The 18,456-nt window shown below is 46.0% G+C and overlaps 1 protein-coding gene across 3 annotated transcripts; it reads right to left on the reverse strand.

The window, feature by feature from the left end:
- Positions 1-400: 400 nt before the first annotated feature.
- PGGHG (protein-glucosylgalactosylhydroxylysine glucosidase) lies at positions 401-15,648 on the reverse strand. Of its 3 annotated transcripts, none has more exons than XM_077932202.1 (14): positions 15,551-15,648; positions 13,352-13,617; positions 12,486-12,696; positions 11,408-11,843; positions 9,375-9,494; positions 8,731-8,862; positions 8,253-8,364; positions 7,276-7,348; positions 5,996-6,132; positions 4,329-4,462; positions 4,088-4,183; positions 3,886-3,983; positions 2,065-2,279; positions 401-1,576 (listed from the first exon to the last, which is right to left on the reverse strand). In XM_077932202.1, exons 2-14 carry the CDS (start codon positions 13,596-13,598, stop codon positions 1,518-1,520), a joined length of 2,070 nt encoding a protein of 689 aa, XP_077788328.1. In that variant the 5' UTR covers positions 13,599-13,617; positions 15,551-15,648; the 3' UTR covers positions 401-1,517. The 3 variants fall into 3 exon arrangements, with proteins under 3 accessions (XP_077788328.1, XP_077788333.1, XP_028592249.2); XM_077932207.1 differs by having other exon boundaries at positions 15,451-15,562; XM_028736416.2 differs by lacking the exon at positions 2,065-2,279.
- Between the last annotated feature and the right edge of the window lie 2,808 nt (positions 15,649-18,456).

Below are 18,456 nucleotides of genomic sequence, written 5' to 3' on the forward strand. Positions count from 1 at the left end.
GCTTTGAAGCCTTAGTTTTCATTTAACGAGTTGGGAGAGGGGAGGCTGTTATTCATGGTAGGTCAGTTATTCCCTTATCTGAGAGATGGATGAGAACTGGAAAGAGGCTTCTAAACCGAGTTAATTGGACTATTGCTGCCAGCATATGCAGCTTGCTTTTTGTATAAGTAACGCTTAGCATATTAGCCTCTCAAAGATAAGCCATTGGAAATGCTTGCTGTTTCGGCATCCATCCCAAGTCTGTAAAGGTAGCAAGGTCTTCTGCACTGCCTTGCAAGTTTCCATCTGGGAAACCTGCTGAAGAACCTTTGGAACTGTCAGAGGAGGAGGTAGGAAGAAATCCTTGAAAATGCCAGTGTCTAAGGGTTCAGTTCTGGTCTGAAGAAAGACTACTACTGACTCACAGTTTTATTTATTTATTTCATAAAATGTATATACCACTTGACTGTCAAAAAATTCTAAAAGTGGTTTACACTCCCCCATATATGGGGGGAAATTGTGTACACTTGAAAACGCGGGCAGCATTAAGATAAATTCAACAGTGTAAATAAGTTTTGATAGATGTAATAATGGAATACTGAATGGTTTAGTTTATGTAAAATATGCAGGGATTTATGTTATGCAAGGACGCGGGTGGCGCTGTGGGTTAAACCACCGAGCCTAGGACTTGCCGATCAGAAGGTTGGCAGTTTGAATCCCCATGACGGAGTGAGCTCCTGTTGCTTGCTTCCTGCTCCTGCCAACCTAGCAGTTCGAAAGCACGTCAAAGTGCAAGTAGATAAATAGGTACCACTCCGGCGGGAAGGTAAACGGCGTTTCCATGTGCTGCTCTGGTTCGCCAGAAGCAGCTTAGTCATGCTGGCCACATGACCCGGAAGCTGTCTGCGGACAAACGCCGGCTTCCTTGGCCAATAAAGCGAGATGAGCACCGCAACCCCAGAGTCGGTCACGACTGGACCTAATGGTCAGGGGTCCCTTTATGTTATGCAAAATGAACCATGGCAAGAGAAGGAGGGACGTCATTGATACATTTTAGAATATTCATTTAAACAACCTTAAAGTAAAACAGAAAATTTAATAAAAATTATAGGGGGGGAATATAAGTGGTTTACACTCCCCCCTTCCCTCCCCCAATGCTAATCACAATGTACAATAATCAAATTAACAGGAAAGTTTTGGGGATTTCTTCAGACTAGCTGCTCGCCCCTCCCTCCACAAAAAAGAATGAAAAATAAGCTCTTTTCCTTTTCTCTCCATTGCAGAACCTTTCTGTCCAGGAAGGAAGCTACATCTCTAAGGTAGTCAGTGGTGGTGGGTGGGTGGGAATTTCAGCTCCCACTTCAGCAGGTTGGTTATATATACAATGAATGCAGTCAAGAACTCAAGATTCAGGCTCTTCAGTATTGCTGCATGCTAACATGAACCACAAAGCCTCTAAGATACTACTGGCTGGCTGCTACGCTTGCAAAGGCCTGGTAGTTTTTTCATACTTGTCATAGAATCAAAACAAGCTGGCTTTAAATTGTCTCAACCTTCTGGATCCAGCCAGCGGCTGCAGGGAAGGAGATGCTCTGTCCTGAAATAGAACAGAAAGCACACAAGCTGTAAAGGTGGCCATCCAAACAAACAACTCTTCTATTATCATCATCTTTTTAGCCTTCTGTATAGATGCTGCAGAGGATCAACAGGTCTCCTGAGGTAACAACTTATTCCACCTATATTTAGCTCGTCTTAGGGCGTAAATATTTAGGGAAGTGGATCCAACAGGTTGGTTGCAGCTTAGACAGGAGGCATTTCTTAAAACCACCACCACCAAGGTGGTGAACCCTTTCCTCGCCATCTTTGCTATATACGAAGGGTGGTGTTCAACTAGGTTTTCCTCAGAGTAGGCCCACTGAAACAAAGGAACACGACTACACCAGGCCCATTAATTTCAATGGGTGTACTCTAGTTCAGTTCCAACCCAAGAATATACCTTAATTTGTTAAAACATTCAGCTAAGTGGGATCTCCCTGTCAGCAACAGGAAACCTTGATAACACAGCTGTAGGAGATGATGCTGTACCTTCATTTAAGGGAAGATGCTCGCCCGTTCCTGCCAGCACAGCCTCCAGACCAGGTGGCTGTAGGACAGGGGAGGCCTGTGTCACTCGGATGGTGACATCTTCTTTGGTAAGGGTGAAATCCAGCTTGCTTCCTAAGTAGCACACGCCGGTGATCTTTAGTTTCTTTATGTCATCTGGACAGATGGGGTCAAACTTCAGGTGCTTCTTGGTGATCCTAAAGGAAGTACAGGAAGACTTCCTGTTGGAAAGTCAAGGAGGCATCCTACTTCTTTTCCCTCTCACTTTCCACCCCCCACATTCACAATGGACTGGACAGCTTAGGATGGTTCCTGCCAGTTGTGCGGGCTGGCAGAGATCAGAAGCAGCCATCAAAGATGGACTGTGGCAATTAGAACCCACCTGGGAAGCATCTGGCGGTGCCCCAGCAAAGCTACCACAGAGATTAATTCCCCCCCCCCCCACGTCTCCTTCTGTTGATTTTGCTTCTATAAATATTAATCTTCATTTTGACAACTGCCTTCTGCCTTTTTAATACCGGCATTCTAACTGTGACAAATCAATATAAGTAGAAATCTATATATACTTTATCAACACAATGCTGATTATGCAAAAGCACTGAGGCTCCCAGGCATAGCTGAAGGCGCCTGAGGACAGGCCAAGAAACACCCTCAGGAGGGCATTTTCCCACTTCCTCAGGACTCTCAAAACCAGACCTGATTTGAGTACTTCAGCCATTTCCTGTTCTTCCTTAACCTAGAGGCAGCTTTGTGGTTATTTTTATCTGAGTGCCGAGAGGCTCTGTCCCACTTCAGTATTGACTCAAACTTTGTTAGGACAAGCTTTGTGGCTGCAACTAAGTTTCCCACACATGTTGATTGCAAATAAACCATCTCACTAGGAAGAAACAAAAAACAGAGCAAGAACGCCTCTGCTATTCCTCCCACCTTAGGGCAGCCAAACTTAAATCACACTAGTCCAGAGATAAAAGCCCTTCCTTCTAATAACATCTCTCCACTGGAACTGTTTGCTTGTGTTGCCCTGAAATTTGGGTGATGCACCCACAATACTTTCCTCAGGATGAAGATCAGATTGGGGACAAATCAGGAGGAAACTGGATTACTTCAATCTCAGAGGCTTTATTGGGGCAGGCTAGAGAGTGACTCGCCACGGACCAATCCGGCAAGAGTAACCATTTAAAACTACCCCCCCCATCCCTATTTGAAGCTCTTTGTCAAGTTGCAATCACTCCCCAGTCTTTCAGTCATCCAGCAGGGTGGCAGGGACTGGAGGGATGGGGATTCATCTTTCCTGACTCCAACAAGTCATTACAGAGACAACAGGTGGAACCTGCAGTTCAGATGTGATTCAGTTTCCTGATGTAGTGAGCACCTTTTTGATAGGACATGCCATCCTTTTTATTCCAATGGACTTCAGGATCGTGTACATTCAGCATCATAGCTAGCTGCTTGGGTGCCCAGTGCGGCATGCATGGGGGGTGGGGCAGGGCACGCCAGAGTCCCACTGGCCGAGCCCCATTCCGCTCTGGTGCCCTGCAGGCCCATGTTGCTTTTTTGAGCACCACAGAGCCTGCCAGGAGTCTGCCCATCGCCTCCCCCTCAGCTGTAGCGCAGCTGCGTGGGAGGTGGCAGGCAGTGTGGAACCTGCAGGCGCTCAAGCCACTGCGTCACTCCCATGGGAGACATGTGGCTCAGGCGCAGTAAGTGCCACCCACCACGGTGTGGCGCCCAGTGTCCCCTTCTCCCCCCGTCCCCTAGCTACGCCTCTGTGCACATTAAAATTATTGTTAATACAGCTTGTACCTGAATCCAGTGTATCCATAAACGATAGCCTGCAGAAATCCACTCATCCCTGTAAGGAAGTTCACAGCTCCTGATCCATCAGGGTTCTCCACCCAGATCTGAGACAGTCAGAGAAAAAAAAAATTCAAGGATGTTGTGTGGAAAGGGTACCTACAGGGGCCAGATTTTAAGAGGGGGGTTGGGAAGGATTGACCTGCCTGACCTTGAATGGCTCAGTGATGTTGCTGAAACATTTGCTCAGCTGCTGCTGGGCTCTTCCGGTCTCCTTCAGCTCCAACCAGCCAATAGCAAACATGCTCTGATGGAGAAAAGGAACCAATGCCGTTACCAGTGAGGGCCACCACAGCCTCATTCAGATAAATTCATTTCAGCAGCAAACCCATGGAAGACCTCGCACTGAAACCGTTTGAGGTTTCCATCCTTTTCAAGACAAGGTTTTTTACCCAGGTCATGGCTGGCCCCTGAGGGTCAGTCACTGGCTCATACATCTCTAGGTCATTCCTTCTGACTTCTGGGTCCATGGGATGCATGACAGGGAATCCAAGCAGGACAACATCAGCCTGTTTCACTTGCTCACCTGAGGAAAGAACAAGAGGCAAGATAGACATGTGACCCCAGCCCATGTGCCTTATGGTGAATTGTACCAGAAACAGAGTTGCCAGGCTACCTTGGGTGACAAGTAGCCTGTAATTTTCCTGTTAACAAGGAGGTATGATGAACAGCAGGTAAAAATTCTGCGCTTGCAGCTCTCCCACAATGCATTTGCACTGGCTGTGCAGCAATTAAAAGGGCCTAGGAGCCCTGCCAGCAACCTTTTTCTGGCAGCCCTAGGAGACAGCTAGCAGGTATTTTTTAGTCATCACCCTACAAAGGTGAGATCATGGTACAGTGATTATGTGAGAAAGCCATCCTTCAGCAATACATTTTCTATGACACAGTAAGTGGCTCATCACAGCTTGATATTGCTTTATATAATAACAGCTTTTCAACTTAAGAATATAGGCAGGGCTGGCCTGAGATGCTGCTGTGGGCAAAATGCCCCGATGCAGCTCCCCCTCACATATCCCGGACCCTACCTCTACCACTGTGCTGCCAGTCCCATTGACACAACTGTACCCTTACCTGCGGCTGCACCTGCACTGCTGCCGTGATGCAGCGGTGAGGGCGTAGCAGGCGCAACAGCTAGGACAATAGCGTGGGAAGCCCCAATGGGGCTGGCTGTGGTGCCATGATGTCATTTGGATCTGTCACTAGGGGGCAAATGGCTCCACCTTGCCTCATAATAGTTGTGTGTGCAAACCAGTTGCACTCAGGGGGCAAGACAGACATCTTGCACAAGTGCCTTCAAGGTGGAGAAACTGGATTTGGAGGATGTGTGAGGGAGGATGCATGTTCTCTAAGATGAATTCTCTTACCCCCACCCCTTGTACTACTTGAAACTGCTGAGTGTGTGTGTTCGTGCAGACTAACAGACTCCTCAGGGAGGAAACTGGACTTCCAAGACGTGCCTTCCTAGGTCAATTCCCTTCCTTCCCCCTCATCTTCCAAATTGTGGAAAGACTCAGGAGGCGGTGTGTCTCCTCTGAATGCAGGAAACTCCACTTCTGCTGCCAAATGTAATGTCAACTTTGGCAGCAGAGGGTTTATGCTTCTCTGCTGTTCCCTGCTGCCAGTGTTCTGTGGTGGCATGAGGGCAGTGTGCATGGAGCACAAGAGACTGCAGTGCCAGAGCCATGCAAAGGTCACAGGTTCGATCCCTGGCAAACCCAGGCAGGGCTGGGAGGGACTACTGCCTCAAACCTTGGAGAGACAGTGCTGGTCACAATATACAATACTGAGCTAGGTATAAAAAAGCTTCCTGTGTTCCTTGCCTCAGACTCTGCTACTCTGAGGTTTTTTGGGGAGCTAGGGTCTAAATACACTGGGGGTTCTCTCTGGTATGTGGGAAATTACTCCTATCCTCTGCCCATTTTGGTGCCCCACACGTTTGCACACGGAAACACATTTTACTAGCAAGGCAAGTGACACTGACGTGAAGACTTTGACCTGCACAACAACTGTTATAAAGGGTTAGGCCCACCACACACTCCCTTGTCATGAACCGACTCACCTGGACAGTACCCATCATACTCTGGGTGGTAATTCCTGCTTTTATCAAAAGGCACTTTAATTTTCTTCCGAACTTCCTCCCACTCTTCAGGCATTGGAATATGCAACTGAGACCCCAAGTCAACTGCAAAATTCAAGCTGGAAAGCAGCAAAGAAAAGAGAGGTTAAAAAAAAAAGCTTTACAAAAAAAGTGAAGAAGGAAAGAAAGAGTTGGGCTAGCAGGGCAAGGCTGAGAGCTACAAGGTGGGAAGCTTTAGGGTGCTTCTGGACTGCGGAAATTTTTGTGTGAGATTTGGTCACTTGGGGGCAAATTCATGTTGCACAATTAAAGATGACTAGGAGGTCTTGCACAACAAGCCCACTTCCTCCCCCAATCTGAAATTGTTGCAGAAAGGAAAGTCATGGGGAAATGTATTGGAAAGTGTGGAGGTAATGGCGCTTGATTCGAGGTCTTGTAAGCTCCCCACAAACTAATCTGATTGAACGCTCATTGAATAGCCCATGTCATCTGAGCTTTCCACAAACAAATCAGGATGAATGTGGAAGCAACCTCCATGTTTTAAAAGGCATCAATCAAGCTGTCAAAACCTAGAGTAAAGGAACCGTGAAGGAAAATGTTGGCGGGGCAAACAGGAAATGCAAATGGTCAGCCTAGCTCACACATCACACCATGGCTGAGCACTACTGTGCAGGCTCTGTGAGAGGAGACTGTGGCCGGCTGGTTTGCTGCTGTGCCACACTGAGCTAACCCATAGTTAAGCTTTTTTAATGGAACATGGAGCCAAGTTGTTCCACTTCTTCCTGCAGCTAAATCAATCATTTAGAGCTGAGCTGTCCTTTAGGCAATAATCAGTACTGGAGGTAGGAATCAGTACTGATGGTTGATTCTGTAAAGAGATTTTGTTTTGTGTTGTTTGGTCTAATTTGAAGATGTTGCTGAGTTATTAATTTATTATAACAAATATTTCATTGTTGTTTTATCCCCTGCATTTTCTTTTATTCTTCTGCTACCTTATGTAGTGAATTTTATGGCCTTTCATAATTTTATGGTCAAGCAGCCTGCTATCTGGCAGAAAGGTGGTACAAACCTTTTGAAAAGAACTTTTAATTATTCAATTAATTTATGGATTCCTTTGCCTGTATCCATCACCCAAGCATGAAGAAGAAGAAGAAGAAGAAGGAGGAGGAGGAGGAGGAGGAGGAGGAGGAGGAGGAGGAGGAGAAGGGAAGAAACCGGAAGAGCATGGAGAGAAAATGTCATCAATTCTGCAAGTCCCTTACCTCCTCTGGGCAATGACATTGGTATAAACAGAGTTATCTACAGCACAGTGATATTCATCAGGGGGCAGGACACCTAGAAGAAGGCAGAACATGGAAGCACTTCCTGGATTTTTTGAAAATTCAGAATGAGCCTAAGTCAAGAAAAGTCAGATTCCAGGAGCCAAACAAATGTTGCAGGTTAAGTCTATTCTGCATATACTTGCCTATTTTGCGCTTTTTGCATATATCTGCTGTTAGGTATGGGATGCGGCAAGGAGTCATGCAGATAACTAAGCCCCACTTAGTCAGCACTGGAACACGGCAAGCTGCTTTATATTGAATCAGATGGTGGCTCCAGCAGGCTCTATATTGTCTGCTCTACAGCGGCTGGCAATGACTCTCCAAGGTTTCAGAAGCAAAGGTCTCTCCTTGCCCTACCTGGAGATGCTGGGGATTGGAGCTGGGACCTTCTGCATGCCAAGCAGGTGCTCTACCCCTGAGCTACAGTCCTTCCCTTCTATAGCCCCTCTGAGATTTTAGCAGTCACTGCAAACATAGTTCCAAGAGCCTAGAGATGTGATTTAGAGAAAGGGCATGCAGACGGGCATGTATAATGTCCTGGTCGAAGCTCCTGCGCAAGCACATTCACTGCATTTTGGACGCAGACGGACAAACTGTTTCGTCCCAGCATTGAGTTGGTGATGGTGGTGGGGAACCTGTTCTTCCAGGTTGCACATTTGAAGAAGGGCAGGGCTGAGGGCTGACAGGTTGGGCCTTGTGACATACACAAAGCCATCTCTCCTGCTTCCCCAGAATTGTGTCTGGTTTCCCCTCAGAGGATTAAGGAAAGAGGCCAGAAAACCAAAGGCAAATCACTTTGCACCTGAATGAGAAGTGTAATAGTAGCAGATTGCAGGCAGCTCAAGAGGCAGCACAGGAAATGCAAAAGTCGTGTATGTCTCTTTGGTGAAGGAGGAGTCCCCCTTGCGCATATTTACCAGGGATGTGGTAGCTCTGGTCTTCTGGGTTCCACACCACCCGGCTGCACCAGTACTGAGCCACAGCATGGACCACCTCCCAGCCTCCTGCCTGATGGAAGAGCTCCAGGTCCTAGAACAAGACAGGAAAGAGGGGCTCAGAGAGCCACTGAGCTCCACGTTTCCATCCTAGAACAGGATAACATCAGCTGGATAGCTCAGTTGGTTAGTGCTTGGTGCTGATAACGCCAAAGTTGCAGGTTTGATCCCCAAAAAGGCCAGCTGCATATTCCTGCATTGCAGGGGGTTGATCCCTTCCAGCTCTATGATTCTGTGAACATGGTTCAGGGGGAATGAGAGGTAAATATCAGAAGATGCATTAATTGGAAAGAGGAATACGACACTGTCCTCAGAGATGAAGCTCTCTCAATTTAAAAAGCAGGTGCTTGAGGCTAGAGTTTTATTCATTTACCAGCAATGCCATACAATATGCACTTACCTGAGTGATGTAGTAATACTGCTCAAATGCCAGCAAAACATCTCCATTGATGTGGATTTCCTCATTTCCATAAACCTCCTCAGGGCAGACCTCTCGGCCTGTTGCTGCACTCTCCCAGGGGAACTTTGCACCCTGCCACAATCAAATCAAGTAACACTCAAAAGAGATGATAATTCAAATGGTGATTCTCTATTTTTGTGGGCGATTTCAAACCCAGGACAACCTTTCACATTAGCCGCTGTTGAAAGTCATGCGTACTAGAGACTGATCGTGACCCGTTTTGTATAATCTATTTGACACAAATCAGAATGGTCCCATCTGCACTATACATTTAAATCAGAATCGTACCACTTTAAACAGTCATGGCTTCTCCCAAAGAGACCTGGAAACTTTAGCAAAGAGCTACAATTTCCAGAGTGGTTTACTAATCATTCCTCTTCCCATGGAAACAAAACGCCATACCCAGGATTATAGCTGCATTGTGCAGTGTGGATGGGAAGCAGTGGGATAGTATCAAATATGATGAGCAGAAAAAAATAAGAGTGCATGCACCCTCATGGGTCAATCTCTCTCCCCTCTCTCTTTTTAAACCTCAGCAATCCCTTTGTCAAGTAAGGTCCCCATTCTGTTCCTATTGCTCCTACCTTGTATCCTTGCTCCTGTGCGTTGCACAGAGCTCCTCCTAGCGTTCGAATCCGGTATTTCAGGATAGCACAAGCTGCTTCCGGATAGAAAAGCAAGATGTTTGGGTACATCCAGGTATCCTGAGTTTAACGACAACATCACATATTGTTATTAGATGGACAAGCTCATATTCTTTCTAGCTCACCACCACTAACCTGGTCATAAAATCTGTGTGTTGATTGTTCCTGAAGCTTTTAATGATGTAGGATAGTGGTAGCCCACATAATATGCTCTCTTACAGAGTCTAGAGAGCCACAGGTTCCTTACCCCTGGAGTAGAGGATAGTGCCCATGTCTGACTTTTTAGAGAGGTATAAGCTACAGATTTTCCCTTCCATTGCTTAAAAAAAAGTACATGTTAGTTCAGTGGGGTGTATACAAGATAGTGTTCAAGAGCTAAAAACAGGTAACCTCTCTGAGATTTGTGAAAGGCTACATCCATTTTAATAAAGGCCAATCTTTTTACTTGAAGTCTATGTCCTTTTTCTTTGGTTTTCTTGAAGGGTTACCTCCAGTCTAGGAACCCCTTTAAATTTCTCCAACCTATAGTTCTAGTTTCATTTTCTGGCATCTTTAGTTTAAAAGATCTCAGTCTATAGGACTGGAAAAATCTCTCTGCCTAACATCTTGGAGGCACTGGGCTAGATAAGACTTATAGTCCGACTCAATTTCCTTGATTTTGAACAAGTCTTTCATGATCACTCACCACAAGCTGTGTATATAACAAGACAATACTTCATTCTGGAGCTGGTTACACAAAACTTAAATAATATAGCACACAGAGAGAAAATTCTGCGGAATTCATGCCACCTCCTGTTCTTTATCTCTCAAAATTATATACAGTGGTACCTCGGGTTAAGTACTTAATTCATTCCGGAGGTCTGTACTTAACCTGAAACTGTTGTTAACCTGAAGGACTACTTTAGCTAATGGGGCCTCCCGCTGCCGCCGCATCACCGGAGCACGATTTCTGTTCTCATCCTGAAGCAAAGTTCTTAACCTGAAACACTATTTCTGGGTTAGCGGAGTCTGTAACCTGAAGCGTATGTGTCAGGGGTTCAGGAGCAGAGGGACAGGAAAGGGAGGAAGTAGAGACCGAGGGAGAGGAATCGGAGGGAGAAGTCAGCGAGGGTAGCCATCCGAGGTCTCTAAGTCTCTCCAGTGAATCAGAGGATTCACAGAAAGGGGCCCCAGTGGTCAGAGCCAGGGGGTTGCCAGAGGGAACACCCCAGGAAGGAGGGGCCAGAGGGGACTCAGAGAGCAGCAGCTGGAAATCGGGACCAGCTTCCCCACCGGAGAGCAGTAAGGGGGAGGAGTCCCAAACATCGGCAGCAGGCAGCCTTCCGTCAGCGGAAGGACAGGAGTCAGGGTTAGCCACGCCTGCATCAGAGAGCGAGGTAACGGTCAAAAGGAAGGTCAGGGGCAGCGCGCGCGCGCCAAGTTCAAATGTACAAGAGGGGGGCGCAGTGGGCAGTCCAGAGAGAGAGCCGGGTCCCAAAGCCCGCCGGAGAGAAGGGGAGGAGTCCGAAGGGTCCGCTTCCGAGGCGTCCAGGAAGGAAGGCACCCAGGGGGGTAGTAGGACCCAGAGGAGGAAGGAGAAACGTAGAAGGTGGAGTAAGGCTAGAGTCTTAAGCTGGTGTACAGGGGGCGGAGACTCAGACGAGGCTTCGCTGGTCTAGGGTCTAGACGTAGAGACGCACGCTAGTGCTTGAAAATGGAAACTAAATGCCAATAAAGACTTCTGTACAGTTCTAATGGCTAGCGTTGGTCTTCTGTGAGCTGAGACCGGGAGGCAGTCTCTGACAGTATGTAACCTGAAGCGTATGTAACCCGAGGTACCACTGTACTCTGGAAAGCCAATATTTGCCCAAGCAATCAAAGAATAAGCTCAGTTCGGGGCTATGTCTTCCCTACTGGCATCTCCTGATTTCTGCACTTCATCACCTCTGTACAGAGATGGGAAACTGGAGACACAGTAGTGCCTTTTGGATCACCTGGTCCCAGAAGACATGGCCCCAGTAATCTTCACCCGAGGTGCCATTAGAAAGGCCTCCAGGGCTAATTCCGGAGAATGGGAAGTCAGAAGAACCCAGGGGAGGAATTGCACTCAGCAGGTAATAGAGGCATCCATAAACAGCCTGGCTCAGTGAAAGAGGTCCCTCAACTTCCACACAGCATCCTTTCCAGAGGGCTGTCCATGCCTGGACGTGAGACACATACAATGAATGAGAGACAATCAGTGACATTCCTTCACTAAAGCTCCTTTTCACGTCCTCTTCACTCTCTGCCACAGCTGTGAGGAACTCCCAGGTCTTTTCCTTCTCCTCCTCAGGGAGGGTCACTGCTTGTAGCACTGGGGTCCAGATCATGTGTACAGTAGGCTGAGGACCACTCTCCACCTCAGGGACCAAAGTCTTTCCATAGATGTAGCTAGAGGAGAGAGGGAGAGAAAAGCTGCAGGAAGGAAGACCTTACAGTTCTTTCATCAGATCAGAGAATCACACAAGGAATTCAAACCCCATCTCTAACTCTACCGTTAATCCTACCACTGGTTTTCTAGCTCCCATCCACATCCTGGGCAAAAACTTTGTCCTCCTTACTTTTCATACTCTCCGTATCTTTGCCCTACCTCAAGGGTAGCTCAGATATTTTGGACTACAACTCTCATATTTTGGACTACCACTCTCATCCTAAGAACATTAAAAAGATATCAAGATATGCATGGTAGATCTTCTCCCCCGTTAATCTGCCAACATCTTCTGAATGGGGCTGCCGCTGTTCCTTGGGCTTGCCTGTATTCAAACACAGGGACATAAGAAGTTGCCTTCAGGAACTCAAGTCATTGTTCCATCTAGTTTGGCATTGTTTCAGGCACGAGTCTTTCCAAGGACTCCCTGGAGATGCCAGAGACTGAACCTGGACCTTCTGCATGCAAAATATGTACTCTACCAGTGAGCTATGGCCTCTCCTCCAAACCACAGGAAGTACTCAATTCTTTCTGCCACTGTCTTTAAATCTCACGGGAAGAAGGACAACACAAATCTGACCAAATCTTCTCATAATGATACTCACTGAGCTCCCTGGAAATCTGCCCCTCTGTGCAAGTCCAGGTCTGGACTCACAGGTGTGAATTGGGTCTGTAGATTCACAATAATGGGTTTGCCTTCAAGCGTTGACCTCTGGATGGTTATGCTGAAGGCCAGAAGGTGAACAAGGGATTGGTGGGCATAGATCCTGTGAGTGGCTGTATAACCTGGAGCCTGGATTGTGTGGATATAGGTCCCTGCAGGAAAAAGGAAAGAAAATGGTCCACGTGAATTCAGATTCTTACACTTTTATTTAGGTTCTAAAGAAAGCCTAACAACACAAATTTCACACAAGGTCTGTCTGGTTCAAAGTTCACTTTTGGGACAAGAACATCTAAACACAATCTACAACATTAAAATGATATACTTGGACAAATAATGAGGTTTAAATAAAAAAAACCTTTGTTTTGTTATTTACTGAAATAAGAATTATATCAGGCACCCTATGGAATTGAAAGAATTGTCTAGTAGCACAAGACGACAGAAAAACCTCCAGATCTTAAACACGTTGTACTGGAAAAATTGATTACATTTGAATCCTAAGTTTCCTCTGGAGTGGTATACTTTGGATTCCATTTAAGCTTTAATTCAAAACTGGTTGATAGAGTACAATTAGCTCCCAAAAACTTAGTGAACTTTGTGCTAAGTGGGAATTTGAATCTAGAACATCCTGAGCCCAATAGCAGCACACTCTATTCAATGTTCACCTTTGTCTCTTTAAAAGTAAGAGCTTCCTTTTAAAACAATGCCCATGCTCAGCGCAAGCTAAATAACGTAGCCCCATCATTGTGGCATTGCTGCATTTGCAATGAAAAGCAAGAAAGGAAGGGCAACAACACTGTTGACACTTACCTGTCCTGGTGTCTAATGAGAAAGTCTCGGTCAGGCTGTCCTCAGCAGCCACACTCATTTTGACATTAATAGGGCTGGGAACATCAGCACGATGACAGTCCCCAACTGCTCCATTATACACCCCGTTTACATGCAAGATGTCCCTGTAGACACGAGTGCCCAGGTAGGCGTTGGTCACCGTGGCAAGGAGACGGGGGTCAGAGGGCAAAGTGCCAGAGGTGAACACAGCAGGATCTTCCTCTGCCATGGCAACATACCACAGGCAGCTGAAAACAATGTGATGGCACACAGTGAATATTTCATCAGATGAGAAATGTTACGCGTGTAATCACAATACTCAGCACTAAGGCACGCAAAATGAAATGTAAGCTCGGAGCTGGATGGAGGTGTGGAAAATGTTCTTTTTTTTTTTTTCCCCTTCAGGACAAGGTGGACCTGCTCAAATTCTCTCTTCTATGCAGTTTTAACAGAGAGAGGAATCCTGGCCTCTTTGGCATCTGGCTGTCCACGGAAGGAGGGAACTTGCTCAGAGAACACCCTGCGACTCCAGTCTCAGTCTTCCACTCAGCCACAGGAAGCTTGGTCGTGCCCAAGGACTTGAATGTCCTCCCTCCTTTAACTGGCAAGATTCTCTCTTACAAAGATGAAACCAAAAGGAGAGGACTGATCTTTCCCTCACTTTCCATAGGTCAGGAAAAAAAGATTCCTGCTCATGCACATATGAAAATTTTCAAAGACTGGATGCTAATGCAAAAACCTGTTTTTAAGAGTCATATTTGCAACAAGATATGTTCCATTGCAGCAGTCTGACCATGTAAGAACTCAGGGCATCTGCAGGATTTTTTCCCAAGAGAGATGGAGCAAGGTACAAAATGTATATAGATACATAACTAGTGCCAAAGGACAGGTCTATCATTTCTGATAGATCTGGTGACTGAGTAGTGGTGAGGCCTGGGGACCACGTCTACTAAGCTGAGTAGAAGAACTAATATACCTTTGAAGAACTAATATACCATAGTTCTCCCATTCTGTTATTTTTCGATGGGCAGATTTACTGATCATTGCAGACTTGCTGTTTTGACAATATTTTTCCACAACTGAAACGCTTCAGTTTTCCCCCTGGCTCCCTTTGCCCTGCACACGCTCAATTCATTGCACTGCTGCTCCAAGTAACACCACGGTCCCCTCGCATTTCCCCTTTTAAAAACAGAAGAAAACGTGGGAAGAGTACACTGCAGGGCTGCCACTCTCTACTGCAGCACCAGCAGAATGGGTATATCACTGGTCTGTTTCTTAAGGCTAGTGTACTCTCTGTTGTCTCAGCAATATTATCTTTGTTATTACAGGGTGAGTCCTTTAAAAGAGGCCCCGTGGATACAGAGTACACATGTTCCACGGGGCCTCTTTTAAAAGACTCACCCTGTATTAGCACGGCAATTTTACAAGAAATAAATCACATGTATGGAAAATAAGCCCAGGGGCCGAAAGCTCAAATCACAGCTACAATCTACGGTATTTCTGACTTTCCCCCATGGAACAGCAATCACTCCCCTGTCCAGAAACACTCACTCCAAAAGGTCAGCGAGCGGGGGGGGGGGCGCTCAAAAAATTAACCAGGAAGTTTCTACTCCACCTTTCTTTTGGTTAATTGGCTAGCTCCGATTTCTCATTGTTACGACTTCATTCATTGGCTACACACAGTGAAAGGCGGGAGCAAGGTTAGTTTCTTACAAAAACAAACCTCCCATCTCAAATGTCACAAGGTTTGCAGCGATTATTATTGAAAAGCTGCTTCCCCTCTCTCCACTGCCATGCTGGCAGTTTGGGGAAACTCCGCTTCTCTCGCTCAACAGGTATAATAACAACACTTTCCTGGCGATTTTCCTATAAAAAAGCTCCCTCTGCTCGTCCGCGCTGAGGATCGAGCAAAACACGCACACGCGACATAGTCATTTAACCACCTTAATGGAGGTGTTAAGCAATCCCATAAATGTCTACTCAGAAGTAAGTGCCATTGAGTCAGATCGGGCTGACTAGTCCCAGGTAAGTGCAAGCTCACTTGCCTTGGAGTAAGCCCCACTTGGATCAATGGCACTTACCGCGCTAAAAGACGTGGTGAACTGGAGGCCAGTTCATACTACAGTACAGGTGAAGAGGGAACGGATAAGTTGCCTCGGAAAAACAATGGTTGGGTCTTGCCTTGAATCAGGTCGCTGAGAGCCGGACAGTCCTCCGGATTGCTGCTGGAGGTGGAGCCGCCGGAGGACGACGGGGCGGGGAGATCGCAGAAGAGGGATCCTGGAAGCCCAGGAGGGAGGAGAAGGAAATACGTTTAACTTTTAAAAAAGCAATAACAACTTCCAGCCGGAGATAATTAACTTCGCGTGTGTCCTATAATATCGTAATCTGAGCAAGGGAAACATAGCAGGGTACACAGATTGCGCCGAAAAAGATTTAATTATCTGGTTAATCACTTTTTCGCACGGAGAGGAAATTTCCCGCTTGGTGTCCTGCGAGTCAGTCAGCAAAGAGATCAAGGGAGAAGCTCAGCAAACAATAAAGAGCGAAAAAACACAGCAAAAGGCAAGGAAACCAGGAGTTCCAGAGCAAAGAAACATATGCAACAGGGAAATTCCCGTGAAATAAAAGATTCATTCCCTTCACACCTGGGGCTGCCTACAGACTATACATCCTTCCGGATCCTGGGAACTGTAGTTTACTACTCCCATATATTGTATGTATTGTACATTGTCCCCAGTACCCACAACAAACTATAGTTCACATGGTTTTTTGGTGTGTGAGATTTAAGTGGGGGGGGGGAGGAACCTGGGTCTTTCTGGATAAATCTTCTGGTACCATCAAGATCTACCTTGGGATCTGCTGCCCCTGTGGATCCCGCCACCTGAGGCAGTCGCCTCACCTTGCCTTATGAGTGGGCCGGCCCTGGCACCATGATACAAGTTTTTGTGGCGGGTAGGTGGACTAGAGTCCACATTATGCTTTAGTAAACATGTTAGTGAATAAGTTACTGCAGGACTCTTGGTTGTTCGTACTGCAGTGGGTCTGGGAAATGGGTGGAAAAGGGACAAAAGAGGGGAAAAACTTTTCGTTTTGAAAATGAATGTCCTTCTTTTGTGCCTGCAGCGCACTATTTGCCTCCAGGAAGGTGAGTCCAGCAAACATCTTGTCTATTCTGTCTGGTAGATCAGTTTCTGTGGTGCCTCTAGTGATGTGATGCCAATTTTTAGGGGTCTCTCTTCCTGGACTACTTTTAAAACCATAGGCTTGGAAAATGTTTAAGGGCAATGGAATACACAGTAAACCTGCAACTTATGCATCTTTAATTGGTACACATTCTTCTTTACATGCTTGCCTTTTAAAAATAACAAAACAGAAATTTAAAAGGGGGCAGGTACCCAGGAAAAAAGACTTTGGCAATCCCACCTGTCCTTGAACCCAATGTGTTTTTACTATACAAAATATTGGCTTTAGGTGTGATCCATGGAAAGTAACCACCAGAAAAGCTGAGGGCATACAGTGATACAAGGGCTCCCAAAGCATAGTCATTTTAAAGAAGAAAGTCCATATGCATTTTAAGATGACTTATGAAGTGTGTATGTGTGCGCTGTATTTTCACTTTTTTCAAAAAAAAAATCAAGGATTTATATTTTACAGAGCTTGTAGCAGTATGTTAGGAATTCAGTGGTAATGACTTTACTTTGTTACACCTTCTCTTTGCTCTTACTCTGAAGAAGTAAGAACACAGTGGTCATTGGGCCCCACAAATAACCCAGAGATGCATTTTAAATAAAAGCACACATTCTACTCATGTAAAAACACGCTGATTTCCGGACCGTCCGCGAGCCGGATTGAGAAGGCAATTGGGCTGGATCCGGCCCCCGGACTTTAGGTTGCCTACCGCTGCTCTACAGCATTCATAACCCGCCTCTATTATGCCCCTGGTTTCTTGCCTGTTTTCTAATCTAGAAAGCTCCAAATGTTGTAGCCTTTCTTCATAGGAGTTGCTGAAGTCCCTTGATCATTTTGATAGACCATGCATGCTGTTATCCTTGCCTCTAAATGTGGTTGTCCCCCTCAGGTTGCGTCATTCTTAGCTCCATGCTATTGGTGGTTGGCATCTCTCATCTGTTCTTCCCACCTACCCATCACTATCTGAGCTGGACGTGGGAATTAACCTGCTGAGAGAGTCAGGAATGAGGCTGCTGGCTGATGGGGTGAAACACCCAGAGTGCAAGACACAGAAACTGGTGTAAGTGATGGGTTAGCATTCTATCTTCTGTGTTTGCTATTTCTGCTAGAATCATAAAATCCTGTGCCTGACCCAGTTATTCTGTCTTTACAAAGAAAACAACAATCATCTTCTTTCACTTGGTTCCTGTATATTTATGTATCTTATTCAATCATTGCTGCTAAAAATGTGGTTTGGACAAACAACTCATACTGGTCCCAGTGTGATGTTTCCAAACATCTTTGCAGAAGAAAATATAACTTTTCCAGATAAAAATCTTCTATTGCTTCACTCTCTTTCTTCTGCTACATGCTGGCCAACACCCAACAAGAGAGCTGCCCACCTGCTATTCTGTGTGTTTCTCTGAGCCAATACCTCTTTGTTAGCTGCATATGTAAACAGTAGTAAAACTCTTTTACAGCCAACTTATTGCCTTGTGCTTCAAATCGTAATTTAGTTCTACCCTTGTATGAAAAAACACCATGCTTCATGGAAAAATACAGAAGCTTTCTTTACAATGCAAACTAAAAATGCAGCAGTTTATTTACATTAAACATAACTTTAATACTGTATAATGCAAGGAATCCCAGAGGTGCTGCCACACTGAAAGCTCAACTTCTTTCAGATGTGGAGTGAACATCCTATGGTCATTGCAGGAGTGCAAGGTCCGCACAGCAAAATGGTCAGGTAGGCACATGTGGTGGGGAATCCCTAAGGTAAACTGGTCTCAAGCTCTTAAAGAGCTTTCTATAGAATAGTAAGACCTTGAACTTGGCAGCCAGTGCAGGTGTTTGAGCCGAGGTATGATTTGGTGGCAGGATCTCTTTCCTATCAGCAGTCATTCTACACTAACTGC

This window comes from Podarcis muralis, chromosome 1, assembly GCF_964188315.1.
Source record: "Podarcis muralis chromosome 1, rPodMur119.hap1.1, whole genome shotgun sequence".
NCBI classification, from domain to species: Eukaryota; Metazoa; Chordata; class Lepidosauria; order Squamata; family Lacertidae; genus Podarcis; species Podarcis muralis.